Below are 20,179 nucleotides of genomic sequence, written 5' to 3' on the forward strand. Positions count from 1 at the left end.
GCTTAATATATTTCATATTACTTGTAGGAAAAAGAAAACATTTTGATTTGTTCAGAATGAGGAACAGCGCTGTCATCGAGTCCGGAATGCCACGGAAAGCCATACAGCAATAACATTAATTTCCAGAAAAGTTTGGAAAATGATTTTCAAATCTCAAGGCACATATTTTACAGAGAAATTACTACACATAGATAATTGCATCGTATTGTTAAGGGCTTACTGTTATTTCTAGAATACTTTGGGGGAAAAAAAGTAAATAAAGTGTTTAGCTTGTAATGTGTGGTGAGAGACAGGATACAACTGTGTTAACTTGTGTGCTTTTGCTAATCATAATCCAAGTACGTAGCGGGGAGGTTAAAGCGCATGGACCAAGGAGAATCTAACTAGGAAAAAATAGCCAAGGGTCACAATCATGGACAATACAGGACTGGAAAACATGGAAATCTAGCTCAGTCAAGATACAGCTAGAAGTGGACATCGAACAGGTGAACACAGTCAGGTAACAATGCAGTGACAAGACAGGGTGGAGACGGGGCTAAAGCAAAACAACAAATGAACACGAGGTGTTCATCACCTAGAAAACTGCTGTGTGAAGTGAAAAACGAAACACAGATTCTTTATATATTTGCTGCGTTGTCTGCATTATATTACATACCTCATAACCCCACACAAGCTCTTAATATAGTTCTTATTACCCAAGAAAGAAACCTACATCCTACAGAGAAGTGTGCTGAATTATATAATGTATTTTTTTTTATTTATTTTTTAATTTTTTTCTGATTTTTACTTTATTATAAAAGAAGTTACTACATACTTTGTATTTCATCACCGGCTTATACATAAAATCTATACATCACGTCATCTCCGAACAAGCATGCAAATCTAACATGGTGCTCTTTTCTTTAGCTTTCCATGCGTTTTCTTAAAGGTCACTTATTACTAGAAATACACGACTGCCCTTAGAGCTGTGTTCAAAACAAGGCGTGGGGAAAGATGCGGCTAATAAGTCGTCTGCTTAACTTTGTGGAAAATTGTAGTGATCTACATGTTGTATTATTTCCTGCTTTGTATACAGCAAATTAAAAACCACTGATGGAAGAGTTGGCATAATGGCTTCAACCCAATAATTATATACAGCGAGTCCAGCAAATGATGCTATTGATCATCGCATACTTATTATACCGTTGACACGAACTCACTCATGCTCTTACACTAATGCACCGCTATTGAGCTGAAAGTCATAGTGTGTCTTTGTGTGCCTTTGCGTGTGTGTGAGTGTGTGTGTGGGGGTGTTTCACGCTGTAGCGGTACTTAGATTACTGCTGGAGGCTGTGCATGCTATTCACACTGCTGCTGTGTGCAAGCACGCCACATTCATCTGTATTCGGCGACTGCATTGGCAAACGAAGCTCACTTCTAGAAAAGATTCACCGTCATAAATCTCATATCGCACTTATTGCACACCATCACTGAGGCCAAAGGCAGTGTTTTACTCCTTTTCCAGATCTTTGGATCATCCATTTTTTAAAGAGGAAAAAAAAAAGCAGTTATCAGATGCTTGTGTGGAGGAGTTGATTTTAACTGAGCATGAAACTGAGAAATGAGAGCTTCAGAAGAAAATGGTCTGAGATCCTATATAATAGATACTGAATTTCTACATGCTGATGCACCAAAACCATGAAGGCTTACATTTAAGCCCTTATGGCATGTGTAATCCTGCACAGCTGACTAATTTAAAGAATGCAACACAGTGAAGTGTGCAACAATGCTAATGCTACTGTTTATACACCAATCAGCCATAGTTATATCTGTATATAACTATGGTTATATACCGCATATAACTTTATTTAACTATATTTCTAGACATTTACATTTCTGGCATTTAGCAGATGCCCTTATCCCGAGCGACATAAAAGACCCAGCAGCATTGTTGTTGTTTGTAGCTATAGGTCATTTCTTTATTGAGTTACTAAACATTACTATGATTAGTGCCCGGACATAGCTGCACAAACTACAAAGATAGCAACAAAGCCATGTGTTTTACTACAAAACCTTTGTCTTCCTACTTTTATTATTTCTTTTTTTTATTATTCTCATTCTAGGGGAATAAACTGAATCTTTGATGTGCTTCACTATCTCCTAGTTTCAAACCGAGCCAAGACAACATTTGCTATTGGAAATCGTTCCCTTCTATTTGCTGTAAAAACAAGTCCAAGTAGCCATTCAAGAGTGGTGACTAGAAACGAATAACAAAAATGATAAAACTCCATGACTCTTTAGGGTTGTTCAGACTTAAAATACTTAACCCTGTGTTATTGTAAACTCTGGGTGAATGAAACTCACTAAGTTTGCTTCATGATTCATACTGCATATATATTACAGGGTTAACTTGAGTTGTTTTCACAATGTGTATTTCTAAACCCGGGCTTAACGTTCTCATTTGCTGTATCTGCATCACACAATTGACTATACATAAATGCACATTGTTCATATCACACTCTCCGGTGTTTAGAATAATTTATAATCACACACTCCGCTGTCACCCAGATGAGGATGGGTTCCCTGGTTCCTCTCAAGGTTTCTTCCTCATACCTCAGTCACCTCAGGCTTGCTCACTTGGGAGAACATCTAGGACTGTTTGTCTGTTTATATGTTTGTTGTTTCTTATGCTTTGAGACAATGTTCTTTGTTAAAAGCGCTCTACAAATAAAATTGAATTGAATTGAATCATGCTTTTACACCAGTGAGGTAAAATATCACCACTTCTCCAATTTTGCAATGTAAATCCTCTAATTTCTCTTTCTGCTGTTTGTTAAGCATCTAGCTGTAACACTGCAATTGTTTAACACTATACTCATTAGTATGCAGGGTTAACGCCGCAGACATAGTGCTAAGGTTTCATAACCTCAGGTAAAAAGCGTGCTGTCTGAATTTAGTAGCAGTTAGTAATGTGAAACTGCTTACCTTACTTTTACTCTAGCTTGTGTTAAATGGAGTTTGTGTCTTCTGCCGTTGTGGGCTTGCACTGTTGACCATGGGGAATATTTTTATTTTATTTATCCACCACCCACAAAGAATGGTACTCGCTACATATAGTTTTGTTTCTAAAACCAAAAAATTATGCACCTATTTTATTTTTTTTGTATTACATGGTGCTTTGTTAAATGCTAGATTTCATAGTAATTTTTTTAATTTTTTTTTTCTTTATGTCTATATACAATTAGATTGTACATAACAAGAAAAGATTAAATCTGTTTTTGTGCCTCAGACAGTAAATGAGAACTTATTGCAAGTAAGAATTAAAATTTGGGTTTGAGGATTAGTTAAAAAAAATAAAAATAAAAAGGTCAGACCACACATGCCATAGGATTGCTCCAAGGAATAATTAGAGATATAATTTGAACATAATCATTTTGACCTGTTTCTGGGGCAGAAAAACAGTTGTTGTTTTTTTTTTTTATCTTTGTGCATGGAGCATTATTATATATATATAGGTCTTTAAACACTTTTAAGCGTCAATAACTGCACCTCTGAACAGACTAGAAGATCGCTGAGCGTATTCGCTGATACATCTCAAGGCTTTAGGGCGTAGGTCAACTGCTAGAGCTATTTGTGGAGGATGAAAATATTTAGCTGGCATTTAAACTCAAACAAAACTCTGACTCAGTGCATAATATTGCAGTTTTTTTTCCCATCAATTGTTGCAGTTTGTTCTATAATGTGTACCGTTATTTGTTTGTTTGTTTGTTTTTGTCATTAATGCTATTCTCTGATTGCACCGTCACCGCTACTGATGATGAAAGTTCATTGAAGCCTTTGTACTCTATGGTGCTTTCTTGTTTATAATGCATCATGTAGCTCCAGCTCCACAGCATGGTGTAGCGGCCAGCAGCGCCGCAATCTCGCGGGTGGTGTTACTGCACCAGCCATCAATCACTTTGCTCGACAAAACACATTATTTATTTTAATACGATGACTATTCATGTCCAGTCATCTTGAGTGGGATACAGTTTTACTTTGAAATTGCATGCAGTGAGACAGATGGGGTAATTCAGGATCCAAGCCTGTGTTTGGTTTTTTTTTCTTCTTCTTCCTCCACAGAACTATTTTGCTTTCTTGCATAGGGGTTTTCCATGCATGCCTGACACATTCATTCATCTAACGCCTGGAAATCAAAGCTCCGACATGCAGGAGGAGTCTGATCATTATTTGAATGGAGATGGATTAGAAGCAGAAAGATGTTCTGGCCCTCGGGCTGTTTTCATTACTCTCATGGGCCTCTCTTGGGCTTCTTCATGCTCACTTAAGTGCTGTGCTGGAGCTGTTGAGGAGCTGTTATCTCGGACTTGCTCGGATTTGCAGTGCGGGAATGCTGAATTGTTGTAAAAAAAATGTTTTAGTAGCTTGAGTGTGTGCATTTTGGACTCTGTGTGGTGGCGTTTCACATGTCAAATGGAGATTTATGGATGTGTATTGATCTATTTGAATACTGTTTAATAAATAAATAAACAATGCAGTATACAGGGTATATGAATTTGCTAGAACATTACCGCTAGAACATTACCACAATTACCTTACATTAAACATACAGTCCACTCTGAAAGTATTGGAACAGCAAGGTCTCTGAAGACGGTCATCTTTCCATCTTTAAACCTAAATGTATAATAAAATAAAAGAAAAAAAAATTAAGTGACAGTTCCAATACTTTTGGAGGAGATGTAATGTACAGTATGTGCAGTTCTATTCACCATATGGCACGCGTCAGAGCTCGTACCTTTTCCTCCAGCTCTCAATGGATATGAAATCCAACGAAAACCTTCCTTCCTTCCTTCTGTGTGTGTATTACACACTGATCACAGTCGCTCTCCTTCTCCCTCCAGTTCTAACAGGACGAGTTCTCGAGGTTTCCTCGCTCATCTCTTCTCCTCCCGCTTCCCTGAAATCCGTGACGACTTCAACCAAGTGGCCGAGCTTCTCGACCCTGACGAGCCTGTGAACTTTGACCCCTACAGAGAAGAGACCGATTCATTGCAGGCCAACACACTCCTCCTTCAGTTCCTGGCATTTAGCAGGTATGTATATATCTGTGTATTTTTACTCTACGAGGCTTAGTGAATGAGTTCTTCTCATTATTATGTCGCAGACGTCTACTGAGAATGTGAACGTTTTGAGCACTATTAAAAGTTCCAAAGTAAAAAAAAAAAGTTGAAGCTCTGAGACAGGAAGCAATAATAATTCTGGTCATTGGTAATAAATCATCATTGGAATGATTTGCCATTTCACTTGTGAAAGAAGACAGAAACAGAGTCTCTATCTCTCCCTATGAAGCGTGTGACACTTTGATTAAAGTTGTTCCTTTGACATCCAGCTACAGATTCATCTCTCACCTGCCTGCTGAAGCCTCAACCAAAATGCCAACCAGGAAGAAAAATCTCTTAGGGCTTATATATTTAGGACATGACACTAACATTATTGCAAATGGCAGCTAACCTTGAAAAAAAGAGATGCAATGATTTGAATACTCGTTTTAGCAATTTAGTTTAGTTTAATATCATGCACAAATACTCAAAATACTCCAAAAAAAGCATTCAACCAGTGACGGGCATGTCCGGTGACTACACCGAGTGACACGCCCACTAGTTTCCATCTCCAATAGAGTAATATCCTTCAGCCAATTTGGTGACATTTCTATTGTCAGTCATGAGAGGGTACTTTACAAACTCAGTCCCAGGCTGAATGAATGCGAACAGAAACTTTAGTGTTTCTTTAGTGCTTAGGTTTGAAAGAAAGGGTCACAGTTTTTCTGATCAGGTGTTTGCTGTTCAGGAAAAATGTAGCTTCACCTCAGTAGATCATTATTAGTCTGAAACATAAGCTGAAAAGGGTCTGTGTGTGTGTGTGTGTGAGGGTGTACACTCATGCATGTGTGTGCTTGTGCATATGTGATTGGTTTGTGTGTGTGTGTTTGTGTGCTTGTGTATAGTTCCATGTTTTTGTGCATGTCTGATTGGGTGCGTGTTTGTGTCTATGAGCGTGTGCGTGTTTCTGTTTTTGTGCATATCTGATTGTGTGTGTGTGCTTGTGTGTATTTCCGTGTTTTTATGCATGTCTGATTGTGTGCGCGTGTGTGTGTGTGTGTGTATTTCCGTGTTTTTATGCATGTCTGATTGTGTGCGTGTGTGTGTGTGTGTATTTCCGTGTTTTTATGCATGTCTGATTGTGTGCGTGTGTGTGTGTGTGTATTTCCGTGTTTTTATGCATGTCTGATTGTGTGCGTGTGTGTGTGTGTGTGTGTATTTCCGTGTTTTTATGCATGTCTGATTGTGTGCACGTTTGTGTGTGTGTGTATGAGCTTGTGTGTGTTTGTTTTTGTGCATGTCTGATTGTGTGCATATGTGTGTGTTTGTGTGTATGAGCTTGTGTGTTTCTGTTTTTGTGCATGTCTGATGGTGTGTGTGTATGAGCTTGTGTGTGTTTCTGTTTTTGTGCATGTCTGATGGTGTGTGTGTATGAGCTTGTGTGTGTTTCTGTTTTTGTGCATGTCTGATGGTGTGTGTGTATGAGCTTGTGTGTGTTTCTGTTTTTGTGCATGTCTGATGGTGTGTGTGTATGAGCTTGTGTGTGTTTCTGTTTTTGTGCATGTCTGATGGTGTGTGTGTATGAGCTTGTGTGTGTTTCTGTTTTTGTGCATGTCTGATGGTGTGTGTGTATGAGCTTGTGTGTGTTTCTGTTTTTGTGCATGTCTGATGGTGTGTGTGTTTCTGTTTTTGTGCATGTCTGATGGGGTGTGTGTGTGTATCTGAGCTTGTGTGTGTTTCTGTTTTTGTGCATGTCTGATGGGGTGTGTGTGTGTGTGTATGAGCTTGTGTGTGTTTCTGTTTTTGTGCATGTCTGATGGGGTGTGTGTGTGTGTGTGTATGAGCTTGTGTGTGTTTCTGTTTTTGTGCATGTCTGATGGGGTGTGTGTGTGTGTGTGTATGAGCTTGTGTGTGTTTCTGTTTTTGTGCATGTCTGATGGTGTGTGTGTGTGTATGAGCTTGTGTGTGTTTCTGTTTTTGTGCATGTCTGATGGGGTGTGTGTGTGTGTGTGTGTATGAGCTTGTGTGTGTTTCTGTTTTTGTGCATGTCTGGTGGTGTGTGTGTGTATGAGCTTGTGTGTGTTTCTGTTTTTGTGCATGTCTGATGGGGTGTGTGTGTGTGTGTGTGTATGAGCTTGTGTGTTTCTGTTTTTGTGCATGTCTGATGGGGTGTGTGTGTGTATGAGCTTGTGTGTGTTTCTGTTTTTGTGCATGTCTGATGGGGTGTGTGTGTGTGTGTATGAGCTTGTGTGTGTTTCTGTATTTGTGCATGTCTGATGGGGTGTGTGTATGAGCTTGTGTGTGTTTCTGTTTTTGTGCATGTCTGATGGGGTGTGTGTGTGTATGAGCTTGTGTGTGTTTCTGTTTTTGTGCATGTCTGATGGGGTGTGTGTGTGTATGAGCTTGTGTGTGTTTCTGTTTTTGTGCATGTCTGATGGTGTGTGTGTGTGTATCTGAGCTTGTGTGTGTTTCTGTTTTTGTGCATGTCTGATGGTGTGTGTGTGTGTGGGTATGAGCTTGTGTGTGTTTCTGTTTTTGTGCATGTCTGATGGGGTGTGTGTGTGTGTGTGTATCTGAGCTTGTGTGTGTTTCTGTTTTTGTGCATGTCTGATGGTGTGTGTGTGTGTATCTGAGCTTGTGTGTGTTTCTGTTTTTGTGCATGTCTGATGGTGTGTGTGTGTGTGGGTATGAGCTTGTGTGTGTTTCTGTTTTTGTGCATGTCTGATGGGGTGTGTGTGTGTGTGTGTGTATCTGAGCTTGTGTGTGTTTCTGTTTTTGTGCATGTCTGATGGTGTGTGTGTGTGTGGGTATGAGCTTGTGTGTGTTTCTGTTTTTGTGCATGTCTGATGGGGTGTGTGTGTGTGTATCTGAGCTTGTGTGTGTTTCTGTTTTTGTGCATGTCTGATGGTGTGTGTGTGTGTGTGTGTGTATGAGCTTGTGTGTGTTTCTGTTTTTGTGCATGTCTGATGGGGTGTGTGTGTGTGTGTATGAGCTTGTGTGTGTTTCTGTTTTTGTGCATGTCTGATGGGGTGTGTGTGTGTGTGTGTGTGTATGAGCTTGTGTGTGTTTCTGTTTTTGTGCATGTCTGATGGGGTGTGTGTGTGTGTGTGTGTGTGTGTATGAGCTTGTGTGTGTTTCTGTTTTTGTGCATGTCTGATGGGGTGTGTGTGTGTGGGTATGAGCTTGTGTGTGTTTCTGTTTTTGTGCATGTCTGATGGTGTGTGTGTGTGTGTGTGTGTGGTGTCAATCTGGTGTTCCAGAAGTTCTAGCTTTGTGTGCATTGAGACACATGTATGACATTGTTATTATCTCTTTATTACATTGTTATTCAATCACTAAGACTAGAGCTAGGACAATCTGGAGCAATCCTTAAAGCTACAAAGTAGGCCTAGTCTCAGGTGGGTATGGCAGCGAACTAAAATATTCACAACTTCAAATTTCAGAGAGTGTGACAAGCTTTTTCCATTTCCCTCACCCTTTCTGTGCGAGTCTCCTGCTCTCAGCGCTCAGCGCTCAGCTAGCATGTCAGGCTGTTTTTAGCCAGTGATTGTCTTTGTCTTACTAACAAACACATCATCCTGTCAGCTTGTACAGTACAAGGGGCACGGGCAGAGGAGTGTGTTGGTTAACATTGTCTCTGTAACCTACAGCACTGACTCCCCCCCCAACTCAACCCACCCCCACCCCCCCTCAAAAACATCACAAATGCACAGCACTTCCCTGATATCATAGCAATGAGAAAGTGATGTATGGGCTCATGCCCTTCTTTCTCTTATGTTATCGTGTCTTCAGCCTTTTTCAGTATGAGAAAGAAAAGCGAGGGACATTATTTGCTTTTATTGCTCTACCCTGTGCTTTGTGAAAACAGATAAGCCTGGGGAGTTTCACAATTTTTCTTTTCTTCTTTTTTTTTCTGGTTAGCCATCCGTAATAGACTATATATAGCCATGCATGATGCTGTGGGACTTTTTTTTTTTAATATATGTCCTGGCTTGATAGAAAGGACATTATCCAAGGTAAAACATAAACGCAGAGTTTTTACTGCTGCAACACGCATCCCATGAGGGGAAAAGTGACATACTGGCTTTTACACATTACATACTCTAATTACCTAATTATAATTGAAAGTGTTTTATTTATTTATTTACTTACTTACTTACTTACTTACTTACTTACTTAATTTTATTTTACTTACTTGAGTTTTATTTTACTTTTTTTGTTTTTATTTTATTTTATTTTATTTAGTTTTGCGTTGTTTTGTTTATTTCAGTAAGCTTTCTTCTACCCTCAGGTCTTTATAACCCCCCCCACACACACACACACACACAAACACACATACACACTCACATATATATATATATATATATATATATATATATATATATATATATATATATATATATATATATATATATATATATATATATATATATATAAAACATCCCAAAGTTTCCAGACCTTATTTAGTACACTTATTAAAACAGGAATATTTAGTCAGATATTTGTAAAAGAAACAAAATGTTACATTTAGTTTATATTTAAAAATCTTAAAATATTATTTCTTCACAAAATGTCATATCATTGCTTACATTTAAACTTAAACAAGTTTCTAATTTCATGATGAAATGATGTAGCGTGAGCTGTTCTTGCAGTATTAACATGTACCATTGTACATCTATGTGTACATCTCACAAGGATGTTAGCACTGATGGAAATATAACCATAGTATTAAATTAAAAACGCAAAGAAAAAAAATTAAAAAATGCATGCTAGTATAGCGGGATGGTGTTGTGTTTGTTGCAAAGCACATATCAGTTTTATTCAGTGATCAAATCAGGTTGGATGTATTGTTTGTTTATTTGTTTGATTTTGTGGAGTATCTGACAGAAAAAAAACCATATTATTATAGAAACAGTAACCGTTATCAAGCGCATTAATATAATGCCATCATGTTCCAGCTTAGAGCTACTGCCTGCGCTGTGTGTTTTTATAAATATAATACACTGTTTCTATCCAATCGGTTTGAAGAATATAGTCATGCTTTGAGCTCATGTATTATAATGAACATATTAATAGAACAACACCTGCTGCACAACACTTACTATCTCAGCTGGATTTTTACACAGCATACTGAATATCACATGAAAAATTGCACACATCTGCGCTTTATTCATACAGACATACTGCTTCTGTCACCGATCTGGCAGAAACAGTATGACTTTATATAACATCATTTTATATTTTCTTTATTTTTTTCCCTTTGCTACATGGATAGGTGAATTTTATTTTAATGTAATTTATTATTATTATTATTATTATTATTATTATTAAAATACCTAATTAATGAATTTATATATATATATATATATATATATATATATATTTTTTTTTTTTTCATGGACAGTGGATATTATGTGGAATTATGTTTAAACAATTTCATAAGAGAATATTCAATTCAATTGTAATTGTATTATTATTGTATTTATATTCTATTCTTTTCAAATTTTTTATTTGTTTGATTGTTAACAATTTTGTTTATTTCAAACTTTACTATTTTTTATGTGGTTCTATTATTACTGTATTGTTATTCTATTTTTGTTTTATTTTATGCACATGGTTTTTGTGGGATAATATTTTTTGTTTGTTTGTTTATTTCAACCTTAACTCTTCTAATGCAGTTCTGTTATTGCTGTATTTTTATTCTATTTTATTTCATGGACATGGAACTTTTGTGTGTGTCTGTGTGTCAGGGTTTATTGGGACCATTTTACAATGTTTGTTGTGTATGGTTGCGTATGTGGCCAATCAAATTTAAAACTGTGACTTGCCTTCGCAGCTGGAACCACTAGCAGAGCTGCTCAGATAGAAAATGAATCAACACCAGATTCAAGAATTCAGCTGTGATATAATTAAGAATAAGAGAAGCATGCTGTAAAGGAGATTGCTATAATGAATGAATCCAATTTGGATGATTGGCTCAGAGGTCAACTGGCATTCGGAGTGAATAATATGTAAATATGTGTGTTCTGAGGCAGCGTGTATGAACGCATAAGTGTGTGAGGGCGTGTGTGTGTGTGTGTGTGTGTGTGTGTGTGTGTGTTTGTGTGTGTGTGTTCAATTCTGCCTTTATCTAATGGTAAGTGATAGATTGCTAATCTTCCCACAGAAGGCAAAGAAAGCAATCATCCCTCCTTAATCTGTCTCTTTGTTCTAATTTATCCTGTCTAATAGAGAGATGCTCTTTAGCCCTCTCAGCTCAGAAATGTCACCACAGTCATTGATTAATTTCTTTTCCTTCACTTCTTTTATTTATATATTTATTTGGTCTTAGTATAATCCAGGTGGGGAATGCTCGGTGCTCGGTGCAAGGCCATATGGCGATGAAAAGAAGGCAAGGCTGAGTGAACATTGGTTATATAAAGCACTGCTGGATCATAATGGACATAATTAATTTTCATTATGTTGAGTCATGTTTTGGGTAACAGATCCAGAGGGAAAAGCACACTTCAACAAATCACACCTAACTGTATTTATATTGATTTTTCTTTCCCGGGACAGCTAAAGGCCAAGGAGCAGTGCATTTGCAAGAAAACAATCTATCTTGTGCCCAGGAATTGCTGAGGCACCACATGGTTTAAACTTGTGTTATAATTTACTCACTCATTCTGACAGAATTATGAGATCATAAATATAATGTCACACTGGAATGTGGGAATTTTAGTGACCTCCATAGAGGGAGGAATTTTTATTTGTGATGAAAGCCTTTGCACTTACAGTGATGTAAATCATAACAGCTTCTGTTCACACCATTGGCCATTAATACTTTCAGCTTCTGTCCTTTTTATTTACTGTGACAGTTGTTTTTTTGCTTGTTTGTTTGTTCTGTGTTTTAAAAAAAAATGCAGAATAAACAAACAAACAAAAAACATATATTTCCAGTAACAGTAATGATCCCATTTTAAACACACATTCACTCACAAGCCTTTATTTATTTATTTATTTATTTACTTACTTACTTACTCAATTACTCAATTATATTTTAATAAGATAGAAAAGTGTTAAAAAAATAAAATTCTTCTGTTTTTAGGTCTTCAATATTGCGGAAAAACATTTTTTCCCAAATGTTAAATACTGTTAAATGTCTCATTACAGACTTTTTCACAATATCAGATATTATAAGTTTTCTTAAATAACCACAGAGAAAAACAATACATTAATTTAAAAAAAAATAATAAAAATAAAAAACACTTTTAGTTAAACTAAGTGGAAGATTTGCCATACAAGTCCCTCCTGGGAATGAGTTGTTTAGAGAAATAAATGAATATATATGGTATAAATACATTTTATTTATTTATTAAACCAAAAATATTTCATATTTCAAATATAGTACCAAACTAAAGCATTGGTGAACATTTTGTCCTAATATTAAAGTATAATTTTTATTAGAGTCTGGTTAAAATCTATATTTTTCTTTGTATGTCTTTGATATCTTGTGCTTGAGTTATATGATGCTTTATTAATCAGCTTAATGAAAAAAAATATTTCTGCAGCTTTGGCCAATGTGTGTAATACTGCAGCCGATACTGATAGGGAAAAGTGTGCTGAAGTTGCAGCATCAAGGTGTGCTGCTTAAGAATGTTCATTTTGCAAAGGCAATAGGAATTATGGTTTATTTTCGAGTATAGAAAAATACACTATATTTCCAGCGGTTTGTGAAAACCAGACCATCAAACTCTCCTGCAAAGCTTCGCACTAGATTGTGGTGCATGACTGTGAGGATTTGTGAGCATTAGTCATGTCAGGCACTGATATCAGGTGAGGAGGCCTTTAGCACATTTGCAGTTCCAGTTCATCCCAAAGGATTTCAGGGTCAGTTGAGGTCTTCATAGAGTATGCTTTGTGCACAGGGGCATTGTCATGCCAGAACAGACTCAAACCCTGGGTTTAGGTTCCACTTAAAGTGGAACAATTTTGTGCTTTCCACTTTAAGAAGGCTCTCATATAGGGGTGATGGCCAGGTGTCTGCAAACATTTGACCCTATGGCAGCTTTGCTTACCAAGGACTCCTTGTTTTCCAGGGTCCATCAGGCAGGTGTGAATATGGAATGGCCAAGCACAGTACACTTCACCTTTCAGCTATACCGTTTCCCTCACGTCACCACACAGCGCCTCAGGCTTGTGGTCTCTGAGGCCAGTTCGAGACCTGATTACCCCTGCATTCTGTCTGTTACCAACAAGGATGGAAGCATTGGATCAGGTGAGATTCCTCATCATGCCACATCCATTAAACATTCAGCATTGTTTTACCCTTGTGTTCTACTCAGTATTTATGATTATTTACCTGTACAATCTGTTCTCATATTAGAGCAAAAGTTATATTTATTCCCGGACATGATCTATACGTGTATATATTCTGCACTGGATAATTATGGACACTTAGTTTCAACAACTCTTTCCAATAGGGCAATACTCTGTTGTTCTGTATAAAATCTTTAGGGCTTCTGCTAGAGGTACAATAAAAAAATGTTAGAAAACATCACAAACTGAACACATTGAAGTTATGCCTGACAAAGATGGCATGCTTCCCAAACTTATCTGGGTTTGCAAAATTGGATGGGATTTTAAGCATCTGGAAGCTGGCAGGTAACTGGTGCGTTGTGCAACAAAATGAATGCATATGGTGGTACAGTTTGTGTTACAACCAGGAATTGAAATAGGCTTAAATTTTTTTGCATTTTGATTTAAAAAGTCCTAACATAGCTCCAAAAATGAACAGAGGTACAGGTGTTCCTATTAAAGTGGGCAGTGAGTGTATATATTCATTAAGTGGAATGATACATGAAGCAATGTGTGATGTGATACATTAACGTGATGAGTATATGGTCACTGTAGCTCTCTGCAGCTGAGAGTTAAGGAATATCAGAAAACAGCCACCCGATGCTTAATATGACCAGAGGTCTCTCCAATCACCTGAAACCCACACGAGTTCACTTCAAGGGTTTCCCACACAAGTAATATTTCAGGAAAAATCCTTTTTTTTTTTTCCGAAGGTAAACAGTATCAGTCGATGTGTCAGAGCTTTTATTTGTAAAGATAACTCCCGGGCCACACTGGAGCCAGTGAGGAGTGTGAAAAGAACTAAAGCGGGATGACTCAGTGATGCTCTTGTTGTTATTGAGACACCCAAGCTGGCAGGGTGGGCTTGTTCTCCTGCCAGAAGCACTCATTAGCCTCTCTTGGTGTGTCCACCATTTATTAGCACTAACTGTGACCCAAAACTCAACAAGGCTGCAATAAAACTCTGCTTTTGTTTTTCCTTAGTCATTAGGAGCCATGATGTGTGTTTGCTTGCCTGCTATACATGAAGTCAGTGCTTCAACCTTTTGCAGTAATGAATGGGCAGTGATAGGCAGCAGCCACATACACACACACACACACACACAAACGCTCTGTGTGTGTGTGTGTGTGGTTAGGCTGCTTTCACAAGGACATTTCTGGCATCAGTTAGAAAACACATTAGTATGCATGGCTGGTTTGTTGAAGGGGTGTTTCAGGCAGACTTTTATTTTTATTTTTTTCCCCCAGAAATATAAATGCTGCTTTATCCTCTAGCTATTATTTCTCACATTTTCAGACAGTTTGGGATGTATATTCAAAAACTCAGTCTCAATATTTATCAGGTTTCCCTACCAATAATATTCCTATAATATATTATAGTGGCTGTATTATTTTTATTTAAGAAAGTAAATTTCTTTGTATTTCATCATAGCCAGAGTGCTGTTATAATGCCGGCCACAAATCTGCGTCCTTAAAGTAAAATGTGTGTATTTCTGTGTATACTCTGACAGGCCCTGATTTACTGAGATCCCACATTTGAGCAATTTGATAAATTGTCTGTCCAGTTAATGGGCTTGTACACAGTGTGTTTCAGTTCCCAGGGTCTGTGTAGTTAGTCATTAGACTCTTTTGGAAAAACTTTCTAATGTAGCACAATCTGTATGTGACCTCAATAATAAAGGCGGTAAGCTATCGGTTTAAAAAATAATAATAATTTAGACTAAGATTTTGGTGTTTTGTCCACAAAATATTTCTCAATTCTGGGACAGCATCTCTGTGTGGTTTCTCTTAATATGCAGAACAGTTCTATGACAGCTTTGTGCCAAGCTTGTGTTCTTGTGTATTACTGATTCAGAAAATCCTCATTGTCATCTGTGCACATCAAGAAAAAGCTGATATAACAGTAGTTTGTGTCCTGAAGATGACACAGCCATCTGTGGCCAACAGCCAAGGCAGAAAAATGGCTTTCTGGGTAGGAGGCATGGCAGAATTTCTCCCCTGTCAATCACAGCAGCACTAGCCAATCAAGGCCATCTGTGAGTTCATGTATGTGGAAGAGGGCAGCGTGTTACTTTTGAAAAAAAAAGTTGGCTGGCTTCATGTATCACATGAAAAAATGGCTGTGATTGCTTCATCAGCAGCCTACTGAACCTACTAGCTTGCTGGCAACTATGGAAAGAAAAAAATGTCCTAAGGAGCCAGAGTTCCTGACTTTTCTCAGTTCTTAACCAACGTTTCTAGACATAATCTCGCACCGGCATTCTTCTTATTCAAATCACTGGCAAAAGGTGCATCTTCTGACACCCCTCAAAATGCTCCTATGAACATTTGTTGACCCAAAGCCCTTAAACAACTAGCTCTGTGTCCATTTACAGTCCAGTGTGTATATGTTTCTTCATTGCCTCTCCTCCTCTCGCTCTGTCCTCATCTCTGACTTAGTGTCTAGCTGAGACCGTGTGCAGCTCTGCGTTGTCATCCCAGCAGCCCTCTGCCTGCCTGCTGAGAGAGTTAATGGTGCGAACAGTGAGGGGGAATGGAGAAACCGAGACAGGCAGCAGGAGAAGGGGAAAGAACATGGAGGACAGAGAGCAGAAAATGGAGAAAGAGAGAGAGAAACGAAAAAGAAAATGCGCTGCAATTGAAATTTTCGGGGCTTCACATGGGGTGTCATTTGTTCCCCATACTCTCACTTGCCCTCTTCATGTGGATGGGATACAGGCTATAAAAATATATATTACTGCTATAGATTGTGTGTTATTGGTGGCAGCAGCAGTGAGGAAAGATCTTCCTCCCACTCAGCCAGTTGAAATACTCAGCTGAAGATTACTCAAGACAGAGAGGGAATGTAAAGGATGTGAGTGTGTGTAGGAGGCCATTTTTAAAGCTGGGCTGGGTTACACGTGAGGCCTTAAGGATTTGATCCTGGCTTTCCGGACACGTGTGTGCTTACTCAGAAGCTAACTCAGCGTTATGGGTCAGATGGCATGTGTGAGTCATGTTTAAGTGTGCCTGACTGATTGGAGGTTATGTAGACAGCAGACATGATACCAAACATTAAAGACATTATATGAGACTGTGGCTTTCGGGGCATGGTCGAGCATCAGCCTGTGGACGGTAAGGAGGCATGTCCAACCGGCAGGTTTGATAATGATTCTCGTCTGTGTGCTATTAGTTATATATGTCTCTGTGCTTTCAGTAACTCCAGAGGCTGCAGGCCTTGAGTTTGACACGTAAAACACTTCTTCCTGATTAGCTTAACATTTTGGACTATTAAGTAAGCATGCTTTGCGGCAGTGAGGTTCGCCAGCTTTATCCTCTGGTGCTGCCGCCTAGTTTGTAAGAAGAGCTAGAGCTCACAGTGAATATTAAACAGTAGTATCTTGATACACCTCCATAGTCCTTACTGGTGTCAGTGCTGTGTTTTAATGCTTCTGCTATGATTTGTACAATTAAGTATGATGATTAGAGATAAAAAAAAAAATAAAAAAAAAACAATGAGCGAAGTGTTGTTGAATAAATTCTTAGAACCAGTTTAGTTACAGTATTGCAGTTACCATGACATCACTAATTATATACACTGTGTGTTATACCATTATGCATTCATAAACAAGCTGTAGATGTTGCAGGGTTTAATGTGTACATAATTACTCATTCTTCAAAGAGTACATTGCTGGGATCTTCAGTGACCCTCAAGAGCTTTCACAATAACAAATCGTTAACATTTTTAACGATGCAGTTCTATATCTGAAGCCGTATATATATTTTTCATTGTTCAATATCTCTTTTGTCTGTGTGTATGGGGGTGTTTTCAGGTCTTCCTGGACTGCAGTTGCAGTACCGTGTCGATCCTGCCTTCCTCAAGCCCGGCGAGCGTATTTGGTTCCTCCGCTACCTGGCACTGCACACCCTGCACATAGACGTGTGGGACAGCGACTCGCTACTGCTCATCGGCTCTGCCGCCGTTCCGCTGAAGGTTCACCGCTTACACACCAGAGACGCGCTAAGCCACTGTGCAGATTTACACTAACACAGCTTAAACCATGTTCACATTAGCGAGCGACAGGTGGCCAGTCATTTCCTCTGAGGGCGCGTGACTCAGAGCTCCTTTTCCGACATCGTTTACATTTATTCATTTGGCAGATGGTTTTATTCGAAGTGACGTACAGGCAAGTTACAATCGCGCGTAGAGCTGAACGGGTGAGTGGACCTGGGGGTTGGAGGAACAGTGAGATCTTTCAAATTTATTTTAGCATAAAATATGGCTGCATGAGACAAACTTGTACTGACATCAACATCAGTACAGATATAAAGAGTGGAAACTATGTAGCTGACAGAGAGGGTGCAGTTCTGAACTCTTCCCTTCAATAATAATAATAATAATAATAATGTCCACATGATATAAATCTTTCAAAGTAAATCTAAGCTGTAATACGTGTCAAAGAATTTATACAGAAAACAAGATTAAATAAACTTTTCTTATTAGAGAGTGTGATTCTGTATAATGTCTTTAGATGGGTCCAACCTACAACCACTCCAAAGCTGAAGTGCAGCCATTATATTTGGACAGCTATCCAACAACAGCAAAAAAAAATATTACTTATTATTTACTAAATTAACCCGCCACTTTGCTTGATGGACAGCTTAGATGGATGCCTGGATACAGGCTCACTGAAGCACCACTTATCCAGGCATAACAAAACTACAAAAAAAAAGGATTTCTCAGTCTCAGATCGGTTACTCTTCGAACATTTTTTTTAACAGATAATTATACCATCGGATTCATCAAAGGTGTTGATTAATGCTGCAAGACAAAGCACAGGTTTATATTAATATTCATGGTCTAGTATGTTATTTGGTCCCTCCAGGATTTTACCATCACAGTAACTAAAGCAAAATCACTACAATATTCTGTGAAGCTTTTAATTTTTCACTGTGATAGGAGGTTTTCCTCAGATTTGAGCTGAGACTCTTTGAGCGGCATCATCACAACAAGCTATCATAGAAAGTAATTACATCTGTTTCTTCACTGGTAAGATTTTAAAAGAAGAATATTGTACTTGCATTTTCCCAATTCAACTAGTTTTTCAGCAAAGTTGCATTGCAAAGTTTTTTTTTTTTTTTTGCCACAACAATAACAAGAAATTTTGCAACAAGTTTTGTATATTTGTATAAAATGTCATTTTAGAAGAAGAAGGCGACGAAAAAGAAGAAGCCTTTATTCACATATACATTACAGCTCAGTAAAATACTTTCTTCACATATCCCATCTTTGAAGGTTGGGTCCAGAGCGCTGGGTCGGCCATGATGCAGCACCCCTGGGGCAGTGGGGGTTAAGGGCTTTGCTCAGGGGCCCATTGCTTGGCATTGGTATTTCACTTGGATTTACCTTACAATATGATCCTGGATTTAGATCCTACTCCTGTCCTTAAAATATCCACCAGACTCATTATCTCCAACTCATTATCTATCACTATACATCACTAAAAGCTGAGTCAGGCAAATCTAGTGTCTGAGAGAGAGTCTGGCTTCCATTCTCATCCTGATCCGATTGCAGTCGGGTGTTAAACTGTCCTGAACACTGCCTACTTCCCAGTCCCTCAGTGCTATGAATGTTTAATGCCTGATCTTTGTCCAGGTGAGCAGAGACAGCAAACTGCTGCAGAATTAATGAGATATGGATTTGAGTGCTCTGGGTAATGGATTTAAACAGCTCTCTTAGGTAACACTCCCAGACTTTTAGTCCATGACTACTCCGCTTGGCTGAGTGCCCAGTGCTGGCATCCTGTTCAGTAGGCACATGTTAAACAGCAGATGCTGAATAACAGAACAAAAGTAAAACACATGCAGGGACCTCTGTGTCCACCTCGTCAAAAACGACAGCACCGAACAGACACGGTGACCTTTTCAGGAAACATACGGGGGCAGATCAGACTTCTGATAAGCCTTTAGCCTCTTGTCATCAGATTGTGGCATTTGTCACCCAGCTGTGGAGTACATGTGGACAGGTTGTTGCAATCACACTTGTCTTGGTTTGTTTGTCTGGTGTGTGTCAAGTGTCTAGTCAACAGCTAGGGTGAATCGCTGGAAAAATCCTTAAATTTTTTAAAATATTCAGCTTTTTTATTGCTTGCATATAGAATGTGCATTATGATGTTATTTTCTAAGCACAAATAAATGGATTCAAAATTAAATTGATTGCATATATTTACCACCCAGAAATAGTGTGTGCTAGAGGATCGCATTCTCAATTGCAATAATGCAGTGCATGTAGAACATGGATCCGATTCTGTCAGATATTTCTGAAGGCATGTCATGAAGCGGTTGAATTAAGAAATGTGAAAACAGAATTGAGAGCATTAAGTGAAAGAATTCTCAATACATGTTAAATCTCAGGGATAGACAAATCATTAACCAGCTCACTGGACAACCTTCAGTGTGCTGCCCAGCCCCAACTAGTTCTTTGCAAGAAGCCCAATTAACAAAATTAAAAAAAAAGCGACAACAAATGTAATTTATTGCAAAGGTATAATGAGGTAATTATGTGCATTAATATAGCTATAGAAAGTGCTTGAATCCCTGGAAGCAGGGTGACTTTATATATAGCTGCAGTCTATAGCATTTCTTGGTACAGTAATGTCTCAGGATGGCACCGTGACCCAGCATGTAGCATTGCTGCCTCACAGCACCAGGGCTCTTGTATCAATACCGAGCTCGGGTTAATGTCTGTCTTTAGCTTTATGTGCTCTCCCTAGGCTACCAATTTG

At 38.4% G+C, this 20,179-nt stretch overlaps 1 protein-coding gene across 2 annotated transcripts in view; it reads left to right on the forward strand.

Annotated features, from left to right (window-relative positions):
* nphp4 (nephronophthisis 4) overlaps positions 1-20,179 on the forward strand; it is a 189,503-nt gene that overhangs the window by 122,393 nt on the left and 46,931 nt on the right. For both annotated transcript variants that reach the window (XM_058390447.1, XM_058390446.1), the window contains 3 exons: positions 4,881-5,072; positions 13,157-13,335; positions 17,228-17,388. In XM_058390447.1, coding sequence (XP_058246430.1) covers positions 4,881-5,072; positions 13,157-13,335; positions 17,228-17,388 — 532 coding nt within the window. The remainder of the gene's footprint in view (positions 1-4,880; positions 5,073-13,156; positions 13,336-17,227; positions 17,389-20,179) is intronic.

This window comes from Hemibagrus wyckioides, linkage group LG05 (assembly GCF_019097595.1).
Source record: "Hemibagrus wyckioides isolate EC202008001 linkage group LG05, SWU_Hwy_1.0, whole genome shotgun sequence".
NCBI classification, from domain to species: Eukaryota; Metazoa; Chordata; class Actinopteri; order Siluriformes; family Bagridae; genus Hemibagrus; species Hemibagrus wyckioides.